This window comes from Curcuma longa, chromosome 11, assembly GCF_044706935.1.
Source record: "Curcuma longa cultivar G26 ecotype Majalengka, Jawa Barat chromosome 11, ITB_CL_G26_1.1, whole genome shotgun sequence".
Lineage (NCBI taxonomy): Eukaryota > Viridiplantae > Streptophyta > Magnoliopsida > Zingiberales > Zingiberaceae > Curcuma > Curcuma longa.
The window spans coordinates 31165688-31183218 of NC_133871.1; the positions used below are offsets into that span (position 1 = coordinate 31165688).

A 17531-nucleotide genomic window follows, 5' to 3' on the forward strand; every position below is an offset into this window, starting at 1 on the left:
CATATATATATGAACACTTACAAATGAGATAATAACAATTTTACACTTCAATCGTTTGTCCCCGTGAGAAATGTTTATAAACGCTCAATAATCCTGAGGACAAAATATTCAGCACCAAGTTTATACTATTCGCTGAATACAATTATCCCAGGTAGTGGTTAAACGCCGGCGGCAGCGGCGGCCTTCGCAGTGTCGTAGGTCGCGTGAAGCCCGAAGAAGATGTAGTAGATGAACAGCAGCAGAGACCATATGGCGAACCTCACGTACGACGGCGCATCGATCGACCCGAGTAGGAAGATGTTGATCGCGATCGACGCAGAGGGCAGCCATGGAACTAACGGAACACCCCACATCTCCGGTGTCCTCGCCTGCGGCACCGCCCACCACAAGTACCCCGTCGCCGCTAACCAGACCACAAACGCCATCACGTACCAGATCCACCCCTCGACTCCTATCGCCCAAAGCATTGCCGCAGCCAGAGAAGCCGCCAGGATCACCGTGATGGCGGCCACGAGCTTTCTCCGGTTCGCCTCGGTCGTCTCGCCTGCGACGTAGTAGCGGCGGACGAGGAGGGCGACGGCTACGAGCATGAAGATGAATAACGTGGAGATGGAGAGGAGGTTGGAGAGGACGTTGAGAGCGGTGAAGAAGGCGATGATAGCGGTGGCGATGAGCATGAAGATGGTGGCATTGATAGGGGTGCCGGTGGCGCTGTGCACCTGCGCGAACCATGGGGGCACCATGTGTGTGCGAGCTATGTGGGTTAGATAGCGCGCCTGGCCGACGGCGGACACCAGCAGCACCGTCGTCATTCCCTTGAGCGCGCCGAAGGCCACGATGTACTTGGCCCAATCCATACCAATGGCGGAGAACGCTACCGAGAATGGCGCGTCGGGGTCAATTTGGTAATAGGGCTGCATCAAGCAGAGGGTGATCGCCATCAGGCAATAGCACGCCGTGGTGATGGTCATCGATCCCACAAGCCCCAGCGGGATGTCCTTCGCCGGGTTCTTCGTCTCCTCCGCCATGGTGGACATGGCGTCGAAGCCGATGTAGGCGAAGAAAAGCACGGAGGCGGCCGCGAAGATGCCGTGCGCACCGAAGGGGGCGAAGTCGGCGGTGAGGTTCTTGGTGTCGGCCTGGGTGAGCCCAGTGATGATGATGAAGATGATGATGACGAGGTGGATGATGGAGGCCACATAGTTGAAGCGGGAGCTCCCCTTGGTGGAAATCACGGCAGCGAAGCAGATCAAAGTGATGACGACGACGGCGATAGGATCGAGCCGGTTGTAATCGGATGCAAAGCTGGCGGCGTAGATGCGGAAATCATTCGGGTGGTGGTTGAGGAGCGTGGCGAAGTACGATGTCCACGAACGGGCGACGGCTGCGCCGCCAATTATGTACTCGAGGATGATGTTGCCGGCCGCCACGAAGGCCACGAAGTCACCGAGCTCAACTCGCAAGTACGCAAATGAACCGCCTGATCACAATTTAGTCCCACATCGTCAATCCCCGCTCAAGTTTAGTAACCAGATCGCTTATAAAAAACGTACCGGCGACAGGGATCTCGATGGCGAACTCGGTGTAGCAGAAGACGGAAAGCATGGCGGAGACGCCGGAGACGACGTAGGAGAGGATGACGGCGGGTCCCGCGGAATCGCGAGCTTCCTGACCGGTGAGGACGAAGATGCCCGAGCCGATGACGGCGCCGATCCCGAACCAGATGAGATCCCACCAGGTGAGTGTTTTCTTCATGTCATTTCCACTTCGGGCCTTGATCTCATTGATCTCGAACTTGTCGACGGAGCGGGCCGTGAAGCGATCTTTGAGCCGGAGGCCCGTCTCACGGAGGGCCTTGCTGTAGTTGGCCCAGCTCTGGAAGGACTCCTCCGGCAGGAAGTCCTCCTTGCTGCAGGAGCACAAGCGCCTCCTTGTCTTCCCGCCGGACTCGTTTTCTCCACCATTTGCCATTTTACTGCCTCAGACAAACACAAAAAAACCCTAGAAAAATATTTTTCCCCCTTAATTACAATCCAATAGTAAATACTAAGATTGAAGGCGAGCACCAAGGCTTGTGGGATGGGAAACGGAAGGGTTTAATGGCGATAAATACAGAAGTGAGTTAGGCTAAGAAAGGATTGAAACAACGGTTCCCAGGGCAGAAATAGGAATTTAAAAGAGAGTTTGAGGCTTCGAGTCAATTTGGGATTAAACTAACCGCGATGGTGCCCAAATTCCGACCCGGCTCCAACGACGGGTTTCTGTTTTGGAAGGGATTCCGGGCTTTGAATCGACCAATCAACAGCCCCGATCTGTTGCCAGATCTGGTAATCGTTTTAGCAAGGTTATTTTAGGAAATTCAATATTTTTCGTTATGTAACTATCTAATTGTGATCTATTGCCAAAAATAACTTCAACATTTGTTATATAGTTATTTTTTTAATAACTTCCAAAGTATAAATTGATTTATAAAATAATTTACAGTTAATTTTTTTTCATCAAAATAAAGACATTAAATATGGCTAACAGCGTTCATGAAGATCAAAATGTTTAATTTCATATGTCTAAGATAATGTGTAGGATATATTGAATTTAAAGAAATGTCTGATGATGCTGTGAGCATTAAAATTATAGCTCAAAAGATGGAATAGATTTACCTATCGAAGATATGCAACTTCTGTACATCACAGCATTACTTCCACAAGAGCTCAAGAAACAAACAACCCACAATGATTGGGGGATTGAGGAAAGGGAGAAAAAAAAAATTTCACTCACTAAGCGATAGAATCTGTTTTCTTTAGTAATAACTAGCAAACTGGCTAGTTCTGCTCTCAACTTAACTCACTGTGTTAAAGCAAAGTTACAACTCGATTACAATTTGAAGCGTGCTATTCTTCTTCTTCAACCACTGAAGGATGAATCTGTTACGGAACCAAACTCCTCACAGAACGAGTAGGAGATCACTCGAAGCGGGCCTCTCCATCATAATTCGAAAGACGAAGAGCAACAATCTAATCCATCCACCAAACCAAGCCATCTTCTAATTGACCGCCGATCTACGCCCCAAAAGAAGAAATTTTTTGCTTTAGCAGACAATAAAGTCTCGACTTCGAATCGAGAAATCGCTGAAACAGTGACGATGGGAAGCCAAATCGGGTAGTACGGGAAGAAAAGAGCAGCCGCACCTGTCTTCAAAAGGCGAGCTGAATCTCGTCGGGAACGGGCCTCTCCATGAGAACTCGGAGGAAGGAGATCAGGAACTGAATCCATCCCCCAAATCGAGCCATCACAAATTGGGATCGGAGCAGTAGAAAGAAGGATCTACGAAATTTGGATGGAATTGGCCATCGAACGCCCTCCGGATTAATAGAGGAAGGGGAGAGGAGCTTCCTGGGAGCTCTAAGCGAACCTGGACGTGTTACCGGCCGCATTCGAAGAGGAAAGTGGACCAAGTGGTTTGAAGCGGAAGCCTGATGCCGCAACCTCGCAATCAACAGCTGCCGTGTCATTTGATCCTGCGAGCTGTTCAAGTCACCAAACATCGTACAGATCCACATCTATTGGGCAGAGTGAATCATGACCAATGGAAAACTCCCATTATATGGTTGGTGAATTGGTAGTCTCAGATTCGTGAAGTACCCAGATGTGGATCGAGTTATGAACACATGGTAAGCACGTGACATTGCAAGTCGAAAATTGAGACAGTAGCAATCAAATATGGGCCGGGCCGGGCCGTAGAATGGCCATATTTATTCTAGGACATTTTTTATGTAGCCATTTAATTACCAATATCTTTTATATCGGGTTGGATTACATTGGAGGCCCTCCAGATGATTATTGCCCGAATCCGGCATCGTAAGTTCGATTTGGCGCTCTAAGACGAGGTTTTATTTTGGCGCAAAAATCTTTTCCCATTTTCCCATTGCGAGCCAAAATCTCTTCTGTTTTTTATTTCCGCACTCTGTTTCTCCCTCGATCGCTCGATCGATGAACGATCGATTCCGAATGGACGACTTCACAGCTCCTTCCTTCTCTCGGCCTCGATCTCGACATCGCCGATCTGTCCACCGAGGACGAGGAAGGGAATGATAACGAAGAGGAAGAGCGGCGCCCCCTTTTCGCCGTTCCGTCTTCCGCGGTGGAAGATCCAACCTTTGAGTGCTTCCCAGAGCATGGATTTGTAGAGGGAGAGCCGAGCGGTTACGAAGAGATCCCTGCTTCGGAGGCCGTTCAAGAAACCCCTCTTCCAGCCCTCAAGCGCTTACGGCGAGGCCCTCCGCCTTCTTCTCGTCGTATCCCGTCGCCGATCGCTCATTCTCCTTTATGTGATGGAGGAGGCACGATTAATGATGATATTTCTCCAGACGATGATGACATTGAAGCTTTTTCGTCCCAAGAAGATAACCCTAGTCGAGGTGAGTGAGGTATGCCGTTAGGGTTTTTGGTTTTTTTGTGGCTATTTTTACCGTATTATTTTTCTATGTTATTGGTTACAGGAGACGGTGCACAAAACCAAATTCTTATTTTATGGATTAGGGTTTGAGTGAAAAGGCTCATTTTTCTTGACAAACAGCATACATACACACATATGCACGCACAATAAATAAATCAAATAAAATCCTAGTATGATTTTCAACCGATTGATGAATTTATCCCATTTCCTGCTTAAATATAAAGTAGATTTAAGCGGGTAATATTCCTGATCATAAAATGCATCTGGCTTGTGGTTGTGGATAATGCATGCAAGAGACATTGTTTGCCAACATATATTGTTCTTGTATAAAGTTGGTTGAGATAAGAATAACCTTCCAGGTTTACCATTTATGGATTTCTCCATTCCATCTTAGCTTTGCATGATGATATCCTTGTTCAATTAATTTCATAAAGTATGTTTGTGTAGATCAAATGCTTTTACTTGCTTGTGTGAGATCTTAGGCTTTTTGGTTACAGTCGTAAAGACAAAGATGAGACTCTTCTCACTTTGTCCATCTTCTTTTGGATCCTCATTTTCATACTAAAATTATCCTTTAATTGTTTTTTCCAAGTTGGTCTAGCTATCCTTTAGCATTTATTTCTTTCCTTTATGCTCTTCTTGCAAATTTAGTTAGCAAGTTCATATATTTTATGCTTCAATTAAAAGTCAACTTCTGAAAACTATAGAGATATATAGTTTGAGCTCTGGTTTTAATTGTATCCATGCAAAGTATTGAAAAAAGGTTTAAATTATGCACCATTTAATGATTGATTTTTCAGATAAGTGTTCTTCAGTGAGAAGCCACATCACTGGCAGTTCTTCAAAGTTTTCACTGCAGAAAAATGGAGTTCTTACAAATCAATCAACAACGAAGCTGAACAAGCCAAGAATATCAACAGCATCTGAAGACATTACTTCTACGGTTTCACATGAAAATTGCGATAAAATATTTTTTCAAAATTCAAACATTAGTCCTATACGGAAAATCTATCAACTGAGTTCTGATTCTGATAACCCTCTTAGTGATGATGAATGCAAGTACAATAAAATTGTTGATGCTAACAGGTTGATGGAGAAAAAATTGGTAAGTAAAAATGACCAGCATAAAAGTCTCAGATATGAAAAATCCAGGGAGGACAGTTTCTGGGAAGATTTAAACCCTAAGAAAAGCATAAGCTTAACTACACCTGCTCTAGATCAATTTTGTGAAGACTATTTCAAATCAATAAAGGATCTAGAATCAGAAGGAAACAGAGAAGAAGATGTGGTTTTCTGCAGTTCAAGAGTAGCTGATACAAAAAGGCATAGAAATATCATTGGAAATGCAGAACAAAATTGTAATTTGCCTAATGCTGAACCACCTTCTTTTCAGTATTTCTACCACAATGACTTGAGGATTCAGATGCTAGTAAAGCAACGATTGCCCTACTTTGTTCCTCTTGGTACAGAAGTTCAGAAGCAACCTGGGACAAGAAATATAAACTACATGTAAGGAATGATTAGATTTGGGCTCTGTTGACAAATATATGTATGTGAGTGTGTGTGTGGGCACACACCCTACTGACTGTGCTCTGCTGTGGCAGGAATCAATTTGGTGCAAGAGATACCCCTAGTGATGCCCGTAAAACCAGCAAGCAGGATGTTGCTGGAAGTTCTAAAAAGAGAAGAAAGACAAAGGATGCTAATCTAAAGGAGCCAAATGCTTCTGGTGGTTGGGCATGCCCCAAAAAGAGTGCGGTTATCCCAAAAGATGCTGGGAAAAGGCGAGTTCATGCTAATGACCGTCAATCTGGTCACTGGTTTACTGATGAAAGTGGAAGAAAGGTAGGAGATACATGTAGCACTTGTTGACTTTTCTCACAGGAATGGAAGATTTTCTTGATTATGATTATGACTAAAATCTAACAGGATTTTCATGCATGCTTCCATATTTCCTTTTTCCTTTCTGTTTGCTTTTTTTTTTATCCGACAGTGTGATTGCCCACTCACTTTATTTCCCTACTTTTTTTTTACTTAGCTTCACTTTACTTGTTAATAATTTGTGACAAGTGTAGCACCAACGATTCGAAATCATCTAATTTTGATCATTAAATTGATGGAGAATTGCTTATTACTTGATTCTGAAAAATTCTGGTGACAAGAAATAACAGAACTATTATCTGAATGCCCCATCATTCTACTTTTTGTTCCTTGTTTCCTCCTTGCTAATCTTAAATAAACCTTTAGGACTGCAATGATCTTACCCTAGGTGCTATCTTAACTGAAAAAAAATTCATTGTTTTTCCATGGTTACAATTGTTTTTCAGTGTGAAGTCCTAGTTGTATCTCAATATTTCGAATTTATCATTCTAAGATCAATAATATTTCTTTTCATCCTTTGATAATGCATGCAGTACTATCATTCATTTGAATGTCCAATATTTTGCTATCTGGCATGCTATTGGTTGTCAAATATTGAGTTTCTCTATGCTATGCATCTTACAAATGTTTGGGTTTGCACAAATTCTTCACATGTACTTGCATCATAGTCCTAAGATTGGAGCAAAAATATTCAAATTGGATAGACACTTAAATATAACTATGAAGGCTTGGACCAATCTACAGAACTTGAAATGGTTTCAGGATAACCATGTGTTCAATTTCAGATAGTTCCTACAGATGGCTTCATGAGTTGTACTTGACCACATTTATTTCCATTTTTGATAATTAATTGCAGGTCTATGTAACTAAAGATGGTGTAGAGTTATCAGGCCAACGAGCTTATAGACAATATAGGAAGGTAAGAGAATTGTTTTCTTTAACATCTACAGTTGCATTTGTGTTTCAAATGTTTTTCACTGCATGACTTCTATTTTTAATAACATATACATATGATGATAGGCTCTATGATTATTAGATATCTTGTTAACTGTTATGTGAATCCTTGATATTTGCCTACTTGTTGTAGTGCCATGCAATGAACGTAATCTAGGTTTTTCCTTTTTGGATGCTTCAGATGCATAAATAAGATGGTTAACCTGATTGCTAGAGCCATGTGATATCCTGAGGTTTTTCTGGAAGGGAACCTTTGGGCAAATCTATGTGGCATGGATGATATTTTAATAAATTGAATCGTGCTGACTCTTTAAGTTTTTTTGGATATTCGGTCATTTCATCAACACTATGGAAAAATTATCTTTCTCATATGGTGAAAATGCATTTTTGTTGATGCTGGTGACATACTAAAAGATATAGTGGTCCTTCTTTAAGTGGCCCTTCTTTGGCCGTCTTTTTGGTTTTAATGCATTATTGATTATTCCAAGAGTTGATCGTCTTCCTTGTTATAAGGTTCTATCAGAATATTAAGAGTACTAATGATGAAATTCTTGGGAACTAGGAATCTTAGTTTGAAAACTTAGATGATGGAAACTCAAAAGAATTTTGTCCAACTAATCTAGTAAGGCAACATTAATTTCATTTGAATATTATTTGAATCAATACTGCACCACTGGAATGACCTCCAGTCACAAGCCTTCAAGAACATTAGGCTGATATCAACACTTCAAAGCGATCTTACAGCTCCGGCTCTGAGCAATAATATGGGATGAGTGTTCTTGCAAGGCTTGTAAAAGGGTATTGACTATATTCTCATCTGGTTAAGCACTGCCATCTGGACCACTAAAGCTTCCCTATTTTCTGACTCATTTCTGTTGGGTATCCATGCATACAAGGAGCTTGCACACTCCAACTAATTTTCTTCCCCAACATTAACCTAATTGTCATGCGAGACGTCAAAAATTAGGCATGACTATACTAGGATTGGTGCCAGCTGAATAAAGTAGTCTTCCTGTGAGCATCAGCATGCTTTTTCGCATTTTCTATCCTGACATGTGTAGGTTTCTTTTCGAAGTGAGTTTGTATAACTAGATGTTCATCTTTATGTTTATTTGTCGCTGCTGTTAATTACAGTACATGGTATATTTTGATAGTCTGATTGCCTTGTGGCTATTGTCCAATCAAACACGCTGGAGTTTAAATATTCTTTTTGTGGATGTGAGCTAAATGCTCATCGTTGTAAACATTCTTTCAGGAGAGTGGTGCTGGATTCAGGAAGTCGAAGAAAAAAGCTGCTACCAAGAGAAAAATGAAATAACAAGCATTTTTGTCCGAGTCCCTTGTTCTGTTTCTTTTCACATTTAGTTAAGAGCTGTCCGTTTTCCCTTCCATGTAACCATTCTTATTCCCTCAGCTCTCTTTGGATATTAATTGTCTTTTATAAGAAGAAACATTTTACCATGTCTTAGAGGCCAAGAGTAATTGTGATCATTTGAGAGAATGATACTATATGGCGAATCTAGACTGAGTTATGCCCCTTTTGGGTGCAAGTATATACCAGAATACAGTGGCTGCTCTAGCGTAATTGAAGAACAAAATATAAGTTGTTAACATCATGTTATAAAACGAACAAATTATCATAAATAAAAAAAATGAATCATCCTGGTAACAATTTTCTTTGGTGAAAATCTTGCAATTGCAGACGTCTCATGCTATGCCGGCATAATGTGGAACCTTCAACAAGTTTACCTTTGCATATGTGAATCAGTGGCAAGCATACACATTATGCATATGCAAGAGGAGGAGGCTAGCAAAGCCGAGAGTCCTCACTCACATTCCCCCTCCAAAGTATGATCTGTCCATCCTTGAATAGGATAGGAATGCAAGGAACCAAATCCTACAAACAAGATTCGGCACATAAGCTTTCTGAAATCATTGAAGTTTGTAGAATGATCATAAACTACTTCAGTACACAGAATAAAAATAATTAGCATCAATTCCTACACGCATTAAACTATCAATATGTAAGCTAATAGACTACATATCCTAGTTTTTCTAGGAGGTATTCTACTCGAATGATGTTTGGAAGGGAGAGTCAATTCTCTTGTTGAGGCTCACATTGATTGAACCATGAGGGTCAGGAGTTGGCATTGTCCAATTGAAAAACATTTCAAGGCGAACTAAACTTCAAGAGTTGATCAAGGTAACATTCCTTAATTGAGAAAGTTTGTCACACTAGATTTCATCCCATGAAACATACAAATCATGAATTAAAGATCAATAAATCTTATGGTTTATTGAAGATCAATAACTCAAAATATATACATATAATATACTACTTTTAAAGAACATAGACATACCCTTAGTTTCACTCCAATCTTCTTGCAATCACTGGTATAGACATGCGAACAGTCCAACCTGATGACATCCATAGATCCGAAGGCCTCTCTGACTCTTTCCACCACATTCACATAAACACCATTCCTAGCTGCAGAATAAGAATCATAGGGGTCAAAAACATCACATTTTAGCAATTGCAATCAGAAACGTGAACGAGGGAACGAACTATATGCTGAATTGATTCTGAAAAGTAGCCAAATGGCAATCGAAAGTTTTTTTTTTTCCAAACATACTGAGTTTCATTAAAGCAGGCGTATTTAATCCTCTATTTCTCAACTCTTTTGTTTCCTCAAAAGTCAAACCCTCAGCAACATTTTGAACAAGCTTTGGATATATGGGTGCCAATGGCTTCCATAACATTACGGGTATTACTGGCCTTGTCTTAGGATCATAGTTGCGGCCGCGGTAGAGTAGGAGGATGTTTATATTTCGGAATATGATCTTTCCACCAGTTTTATCCTGAACACATGCTAAGCAATTTTAGTTCTTGATGTTAGTAAGTTACATGATCACATTCAACAATTCATGTTAGTAATCAGAAAATGCATTTCAACCTCAAGGTGGAAACAAACATTATCCATGTCAAGGGTTGGGACTCCAAGGCACTTCAATCTTACAGCTTCAGCTCTCTTCCAATGATTGTGGATGTCCTCCAGCATATTGTGAGTCACACCGCCTTTCCCTGTGGAAGCAGCATTTTATGCTTATCGATATCAAGCAATCATCGAGGAGGCAACATGCCGAATCCAAAAATTATACTGGAAAAGGCAGAGGGATGATAAAAATATCCAATTTTGCATCAGGAGAAACGTTTGATTCGAAAAATATCATTTCAGATTCGAAGATGTGCTAGAAAATCAAACTTGAGATGCATGATGAATGATAACAACTAACCCAGATTGATCTGACTAGAGCAATCGCTATGCCGGTAGCGCTCTACGAGCTCCGCAACCTCTTCCTCAGTGAGTGGATCCCCGAGCACCGAATTCCTCTCCTCCGCTACCTCGGCATTCGCCAGCGCCGACACCCCGTTCCACTTTCGGTCAAGGCGTCCAGGGCCGAACGGGGAGAAGCGAGGGGGCTCCCGGAATCCAATGGGCTTGACGGAAGGGTCGGTCTCGGAGTACGAGTATCGGAAGTCGAAGGGGAGGTCGGAGTGGAAAGGCGAGGGCTTTTTCTTCTCCTCGGCGCGAGGTGGGGGTTTGGACTTAGATTTCGGGGGTTTAGCCCTAGGTTTCGGGGCTTTAGCGATCGGGGAGAACGGAGGGTCGTCGGGTTCGTCGTGGAGAGAGGGAGCGTTCTTCTTAGAGCGAGAGAAGAGCAGAGCGGACGGTGGGAAGGCGGGAAAGGAAGCGCCTAGGGTTGGCAGAGCGCCGGCGAGCAGCCTTCGTTGCATCGAGTGCGAAACGACCTAGCCACGGTTCGATTTGTGCTGGTCCAATCTAGCAAATCTATCCTTTTTTAACCTTTCTACCATCTCTTTTTATAGGCGTTGACTTGTAGCCGCCGCCAGCCATGTTTTTACTCCAATTAACAAAGGAACGAAGAAGCGTTGGTGAGAGGAGCTTCTTCTTCAACAGAAGAGCGAAACGCAGACCGGTTGGTTGCTCTCTCTCTCTCTCTCTAGATTCGCATGGACATCTCAGAGATGAGTTGGTTCCCTGCGACCGCCCGAAACTGGTGGGTGAACGCCGGCCATTCCTCCCAATGGCAGGACGCCGCCTTCTACTCCCTCTGCGCCGCATACTCCTGCGTCTCCGCCTTTGCCCTCGTACTCCCCCGTCGCCACATGCCATCGACTCAGCTATTTTTGTTCTCTTTCATGTCAAAATTGCAGCTTTCCTGCTGTTTGCTGTCTGCAGATTCAGGTAGTGAGGAACCAACTCCGAGTCCCTGAATACGGCTGGACGACGCAGAAGGTTTTCCATTTCATGAATTTCATGGTGAACGGAGGTGACTTTGGCATCGATTTTACTTTGATTTTCGCCCCACTCTTGCTCCTCTAAATCCTTGATGGCTGATTTCCTTTCTTCTGCATTTTCTTCTAATGTTGCAGTTCGTGCTCTTGTATTTGGGTTCCACAAACATATTTTCCTACTCTGGCCAAGGGTAAGAGACTTGTTCTTGATCACTTTCTGCAACTGGATGGTGAAATCTTTTTGATTCAATTAGCCAGGTTTTTGCTCTAGTATTGTTGGATCTTCCAGGGTTGTTATTCTTTTCTACTTACACCCTGCTTGTGCTTTACTGGGCTGAAATATATCATCAGGTCAGTATAAGCTATGCTTGTATGGTTCTAGAAACATATTATTATTTGATGTTCTATTCATGTTGATGCGATCGCCATCGCGATAACGACATGGTAGGCAAGGGGTCTTCCTTCAGATAAGCTTAGAATCATATACACCATTGCTAATTGTGGGATATACATCATTCAGGTATCCATTCCTTCAGTTTTCAATTGGCAAACTGGAGTATATATGTTGATATAATCTTTAGCTAGCTAATGATACCACTTGTTTATGTGTTTTTCGATAGGTTTGCATATGGATCTACCTGTGGATAAACGGCAATCGAATTGTGGAATCAGTTGGGAATATCTTTCTAGCAGGTAAGATTGACAGGTAGATTTTTGATTCCTCTGCTTAACTTAATTTGGGGTGCTTTTCTCTTATCCAGTATCATCCTTTCTAGCTGCACTTGGTTTCTTAGTCTATGGAGGAAGGTAATAGCTTTAGCATTCAGCTGAAACAAACATAATGCAGACAGCATTCTTCTGAGCCTTGATTTTTTTCACAGACTATTTATCATGCTGAAGCATTTCCCCATTGAATCAAGGGGGCGACAGAAGAAGCTTTATGAGGTTTGTCTACCTTCAAATGCTGGAACCATACAAAAGGATGCTATATACGATGATAATACCTTTCTTCAGTATGATTGTCATCGGTGTATATTTTGCAGGTTGGATCTGTTGCTGCTGTATGTTTCACCTGTTTTCTTATAAGATGCCTGGTGGTGAGTGCCGATATCGTAATCTGAGAAGATTACTTGAAGAAAGTAGATACTAATTAGTTTCATCTGTTACTGAAGTTTGTGAACAAATATATTTGCTGATCGATTGTTTTTCATCTTCTACATGAAATATGTTGCAGCTTGGCCTATCAGCCATTGATTCTGGTGCCTCACTAGATGTATTGGATCATCCTATTCTGGATTTCAGCTTCTACATGGTAAGCCACTGATGCAATAGGAACGAGTAGTCTCCTCGACTGTTCTTGTTTTTCGCGGTTTATAGCTGGTTGCATCGGCCAGTCCTTATCGATTTCAAAAGCAAATCCATGACATGCTACTTATTTTGTATGATTCAGATGACTGAAATTCTACCTTCTGCACTTGTTCTCTACATACTGAGGAAGCTCCCTCAAAAATGTGTTGCCGGGCAGTATCATCCCATTCGATAGAGCAGTTGCTCATGCAAGAACTGAGATCCTTTTGATGTTCTGCATTCATGGTGAAAAAGATTGAATCATATTGTTTTCTTTGTTCGAACAAATCGAACAACTCATTTCTAATTGAAACTGCTTTGCATTTCCCTGATTGCATGAATCGAATAGGTTGGGTAAGCTGTTACTTATCTTGTGTTCATGTTTTTTGTAAATGAAATATATATAAGAATGAATCATAATCATCTACGTTCATCTTCATTGTTCTACTTCTACCAACAAAGAAAAGTAGATGAAACTGAAACGTCCACAAAGAAGTAGATCTAGGTCTACTTTCCACGTCCAACTTAATTACACTGCTATCACTGATCAGCGTACCTTAACTTACAAGGCAACCCTGTTCTGCAACGACGACATTGCCAACTTCTGAAGCTTAATTCTACCATCGCTGCTATATTAGTCGTCCTTTCTTGGCTTCCATAGGCACCACTTCTCTTCTCTTCTCTTCTCCTCTGCAGCCCCTTCCGTTGCAATTGAAATCGAGATGGCCGCCTTGTTGAGTGCTTTAGTCGCCCTCGCAGCAATGGCGACCGTTCCTCCGTTCGCAGTCGCGGCGAACTACAACGTCGGAGGGCCGGGCGGCTCCTGGGATCTATCTACCGATTTCACGGGGTGGGTCTCCGGCAAGAAATTTCGCGTCGGCGACACCTTGAGTGAGTTCACTTGTTTTTCTTTTTCTTTCTTTTTTCTTCAGATTACGCTTCTTCTCAATAAGTAGAGATATGCGAGAGTGAATTTTGTCGCTGGATTTCTTTATCTCTCAATCTTTGCGCGCTTTGTCGTCTCCTGGATTCGGTTGCATGCAGCATTCAAGCACGCAGCGAATCAGCACGACGTTTTGGAGGTCTCCCGCGCCGCCTACGGCACCTGCGCCACCGGCAATCCGATCTCCACCGACGCCGGCGGTGACACGGTCGTCAAGCTTACCGCCGCCGGGAAGCGGTATTTCATCTGCGGAATCTCGGGGCACTGCTCGGCGGGCATGAAGGTGGAGATCGACGTCCTCGCCGCGGCGCCCGCTGTCTCCCCGGCCGCCTCGCCCTTGGCGACGAAGTCATCGCCGCCGCGAAGCTCGCTGGCCGCAGCTCCGTCGTCCGCGTCCCGAAGGTCTCCGACCGATGCAACCTCGGCAGCGGGATCTTCTGATGAGTCGCCTCCTTCCAAGCCGACAACCACGGCGGTGGCTTCCGGCGGAGAGCCGGCGAAGGCTGTTGCTGGATTCGGATCCGGTCTGTTGATGCTGGCGGTTTTGGTTCTTTAAGTGACGATATTATTTCTCAAAATTTTTTCCCTCCAAAAAAAAGTTCGTCTCCTTGCTCAATTTGATCTCTATTCAATTTGTGTAAGTTTTAATTGAATTTTTCCTGTGAATTCTAAAAACTATAAACAAACTGTTGTGATCGCTTTGACTCTTTTGATTCATAAAGAATTGTTAAAGATTCATTCAATTCAGTAATTTACTAAAAGTCAAAACGCACCCTGTTTTGTAACGAAAACGAAAACGAAAACGAAAACGTAAACGTGCTCTCACTTTCATATTTTCGATACTTTACTGAATCGTATAAATAAATTTTATTTAATTTTCATAATATTATTGTATTTTGGAAATATTTTTTTTTTAAGATCTCAATTTTATTTAAAATTAATTAATGAATTCAGAAAATTCTGAATCATTTTAAATTAAAATCAATATATTCTTAAAAAATTCATGTATTTATATTTTCAATCTAAATTTAATAGCATAAAGATAGTACATTTTTAAATTTTTATTTTATCAATTTAAAAATTTACTATTCTCAATTTATACTTTGAAGATATGAGCATAGATATATTAAAAATGCTTTTAAAAGTACATTAATTTTTATTTAAAATAATTTAAAATTTTTTAGAGTCCATCAAAATGAAATTGTTGATGAATCCATACCTTTTGAAAATTTAATAATTTTTGAATAAGGAGAGTGCTAAGAACTTATCAAACGATGTTAGTTAATGAATATTAATAAATTTGTGATAAATTTTATTAACTCTTTATAAATTTAAAAATTCTCTCAACTTAGACTATTAAATTCAGATCCGAGAGCCAACATACATTAAAAAAGAAATTTCTAAAAGTAAATTAATTTTGATTTAAACCCAAGAAAGAAAGAGGAGTATTTAAAAAATATGATAGTATTATGAAAGTTGAATCCATAATTTAAATAATACCAAAACTTAGTTACGAGGTTCTTTTTACCAAACTTAAACCAACTTTTTTTCTCCTTCCTAATATATTTTTTTCATTTAAAATTTTTCATTCTAAATATTTCACAAATCAAATCTCAAATAAAATAATTTTAAAATCAATTTATTTGAACCAAAGGAAATTATTATACTGATGAAGTATAATGGAAAGAAAAATTAAAACAGCAGCGTACATTAATTTTGGAAAAGAAATGAAAATCAAAGGCAAACTAGTCTGATAAATTTCCCATAAAAAATAATGAAAAAAATAATTAAACTACAAGATTATGAAACAATGATATTTTAAATATCAGGAGCCTTAAACCAGCATCATTGAAAGAGAAATATTAGTAGAACAATAATGAGACAAGAAATTTTAGGATAATTATGAAAAAAAGAGATAATATCATCTTAATTTCACCAAGTACACTCTGACACATCAGATTGGATAGGAGCAAACACCTGTGACGAACTCCCAACATTCTACATAATAATTCCATCATAACACAGCCAAACAATTATCACATACTGACAAGAAACAAGTCTTATTGTTCAACGTTTTCTTCTTTTTTCATACAATAATTTTTGAGCTGCGAAATGATTGGACAAAACCATCAACTCTCTTCTTGATCTCCTCCGGATTTGCCCCAACAACCTTGTCCATCACTGTGCCATCATCTCTCATCAGAACAAACGTCGGCATTGCCTTCACCTCCATCTTGGAAGCCACCTCCTGCCATTTCCACCCAGCACATCAAATGATTAAGCAGGTAATCTTTTTTGTTCTCCAAATGATAAAACATTGTATCAGAAAATATCAGAATTAAGCAGTTCTGAAAACACTATCTGTATTTCTCATTTCAAGTATCATTTCCCCATCCTTTTTTTCTTCTTTCTGTAACTCAAATAAAGACTAATCTCATGCTAAAATTTTCTCCTTTGTTAAGAAATCTCAGTTAAAAGAAAATGTGAAAGATATGGGGGCAAAGTGAGGATGAATGGTTGCCAGTTAATTGGACCAAGTTTCTCAGCCTGATTTTTTAGACCAAAATTGAGGATTTATTGTGATCGAACCAGATTTGTTAAATCTACAGAATGTTCAAATCCCCAATTCTTTCAAAAGAATAAATGCCACAGTCAAAATCCTCACCTTGGCTTCGTCAACGTCCACCAAGATGAAGAGGATGTCCTGATAAGTCATGGCCAGCTCCTCAAAGAATGCATTCATGGCCAGGGATGGAACACACCATGAGGCACCAAAGTGGACAAAAACCTGCAGAGCAAGGTCACACAGACATCAAACCCTAAAGAGCATGCAGGATGGAGGAAATTGAGTCATGAACTAGAATTAGAGAAAAGGGCCACCAAAACAAGGCTGTAATGAGTATAGCTTACAGGGCAGCCTTGGTTCTTGGCTTGGGTGATGAACATGTCCCATGATTCCTTTGAGTTCACCTTCACAACCCTTGACTTGGAATACTGCTGCTGCTGCTTCTGGCCTTCCATGACCCACCACAAGCTCATGAGCTGATTTGCTCACCAGAGTTGGGGTGGGAATTTATAGAGATGGGGAGAAGCTCTGATGCTAGGGACGGGAATGTGGAGATGGAAGCTACGTGGTCCAATAAAAGATCTAATACAAGAAGAGGGGCCACAACAGAGCTTGTTCATATCCATGATCATGGCTATGGAAGTTTTGCTTTGTTCAGCATGATTTCATTCATGAATTATAGTTGTTTGGGAAATTCAAGGCTAACTGTGAATGAAAAAAACATGGTAATCAAGTCTGTCTTCTACTTGCACAGAAATCAGATGGCTGAAGAAATTGGTTTTGGCTGTATTAAGAAACAACTGGAACCAACTAGCACCTTGTAAAGAAAAGTAATTTATTATTATTTTTGGAACAAGTTATCATGTGCTATAAGTAATCATTATAAATTGATATTGTTTAGATAGAGTAAGAACAGATTCCTTGGCCTTGGATTTATCCAGTTTAATTTTTTCTGTCTATGGAATGAACAAGCCCAATTAACAATTTTTTCACTGCCATGGACTTTGATATCTTTTATATTGTATCTTAAATTTTCACATGTTCCATGATTTTTTTTTTGTTCTCATTT

At 41.0% G+C, this 17531-nt stretch overlaps 6 protein-coding genes and 1 long non-coding RNA gene across 8 annotated transcripts; 3 read left to right on the plus strand and 4 right to left on the minus strand.

The window, feature by feature from the left end:
* Nucleotides 1-23: 23 nt before the first annotated feature.
* Nucleotides 24-11484, minus strand: LOC141839242 (cationic amino acid transporter 1-like). 2 transcript variants are annotated; one of them, XM_074726949.1, is made up of 3 exons: nt 11464-11484; nt 1554-1947; nt 24-1480 (listed from the first exon to the last, which is right to left on the minus strand). In XM_074726949.1, the coding sequence occupies exons 1-3, from the start codon at nt 11482-11484 to the stop codon at nt 159-161; spliced, it is 1737 nt and encodes a 578-aa protein (XP_074583050.1). In that variant the 3' UTR covers nt 24-158. The 2 variants fall into 2 exon arrangements, with proteins under 2 accessions (XP_074583050.1, XP_074583049.1); XM_074726948.1 differs by lacking the exon at nt 11464-11484 and having other exon boundaries at nt 1554-1971.
* On the minus strand, nt 2629-3419 carry LOC141841671 (uncharacterized). The gene is made up of 2 exons (XR_012602822.1): nt 3186-3419; nt 2629-3056 (listed from the first exon to the last, which is right to left on the minus strand). It is a non-coding gene; the product is annotated as an uncharacterized LOC141841671 (long non-coding RNA).
* Nucleotides 3988-8706, plus strand: LOC141842146 (uncharacterized). The gene is given in 6 exon segments (XM_074730364.1): nt 3988-4031; nt 4033-4415; nt 5254-5962; nt 6058-6298; nt 7191-7253; nt 8544-8706. Coding segments are annotated over 6 exon segments (1503 nt in total). The 3' UTR covers nt 8607-8706.
* Nucleotides 8851-11136, minus strand: LOC141841254 (CRS2-associated factor 2, mitochondrial). Its single transcript, XM_074729403.1, has 5 exons — nt 10583-11136; nt 10243-10370; nt 9922-10147; nt 9649-9776; nt 8851-9185 (listed from the first exon to the last, which is right to left on the minus strand). Exons 1-5 carry the CDS (start codon nt 11082-11084, stop codon nt 9096-9098), a joined length of 1074 nt encoding a protein of 357 aa, XP_074585504.1. The 5' UTR covers nt 11085-11136; the 3' UTR covers nt 8851-9095.
* On the plus strand, nt 11322-13178 carry LOC141839243 (tobamovirus multiplication protein 1-like). Its single transcript, XM_074726950.1, has 11 exons — nt 11322-11459; nt 11551-11641; nt 11745-11797; nt 11865-11957; nt 12055-12126; nt 12227-12299; nt 12368-12413; nt 12488-12551; nt 12650-12703; nt 12841-12918; nt 13057-13178. Exons 1-11 carry the CDS (start codon nt 11322-11324, stop codon nt 13147-13149), a joined length of 855 nt encoding a protein of 284 aa, XP_074583051.1. The 3' UTR covers nt 13150-13178.
* A 418-nt stretch (nt 13179-13596) lies between these two features.
* On the plus strand, nt 13597-14452 carry LOC141842292 (early nodulin-like protein 14). The gene is made up of 2 exons (XM_074730504.1): nt 13597-13844; nt 13998-14452. The coding sequence occupies exons 1-2, from the start codon at nt 13676-13678 to the stop codon at nt 14450-14452; spliced, it is 624 nt and encodes a 207-aa protein (XP_074586605.1). The 5' UTR covers nt 13597-13675.
* Nucleotides 14453-15773: 1321 nt separating this feature from the next.
* Nucleotides 15774-17247, minus strand: LOC141838104 (thioredoxin-like protein CXXS1). Its single transcript, XM_074725506.1, has 3 exons — nt 16807-17247; nt 16562-16684; nt 15774-16144 (listed from the first exon to the last, which is right to left on the minus strand). Exons 1-3 carry the CDS (start codon nt 16933-16935, stop codon nt 15983-15985), a joined length of 414 nt encoding a protein of 137 aa, XP_074581607.1. The 5' UTR covers nt 16936-17247; the 3' UTR covers nt 15774-15982.
* Nucleotides 17248-17531: the final 284 nt, after the last annotated feature.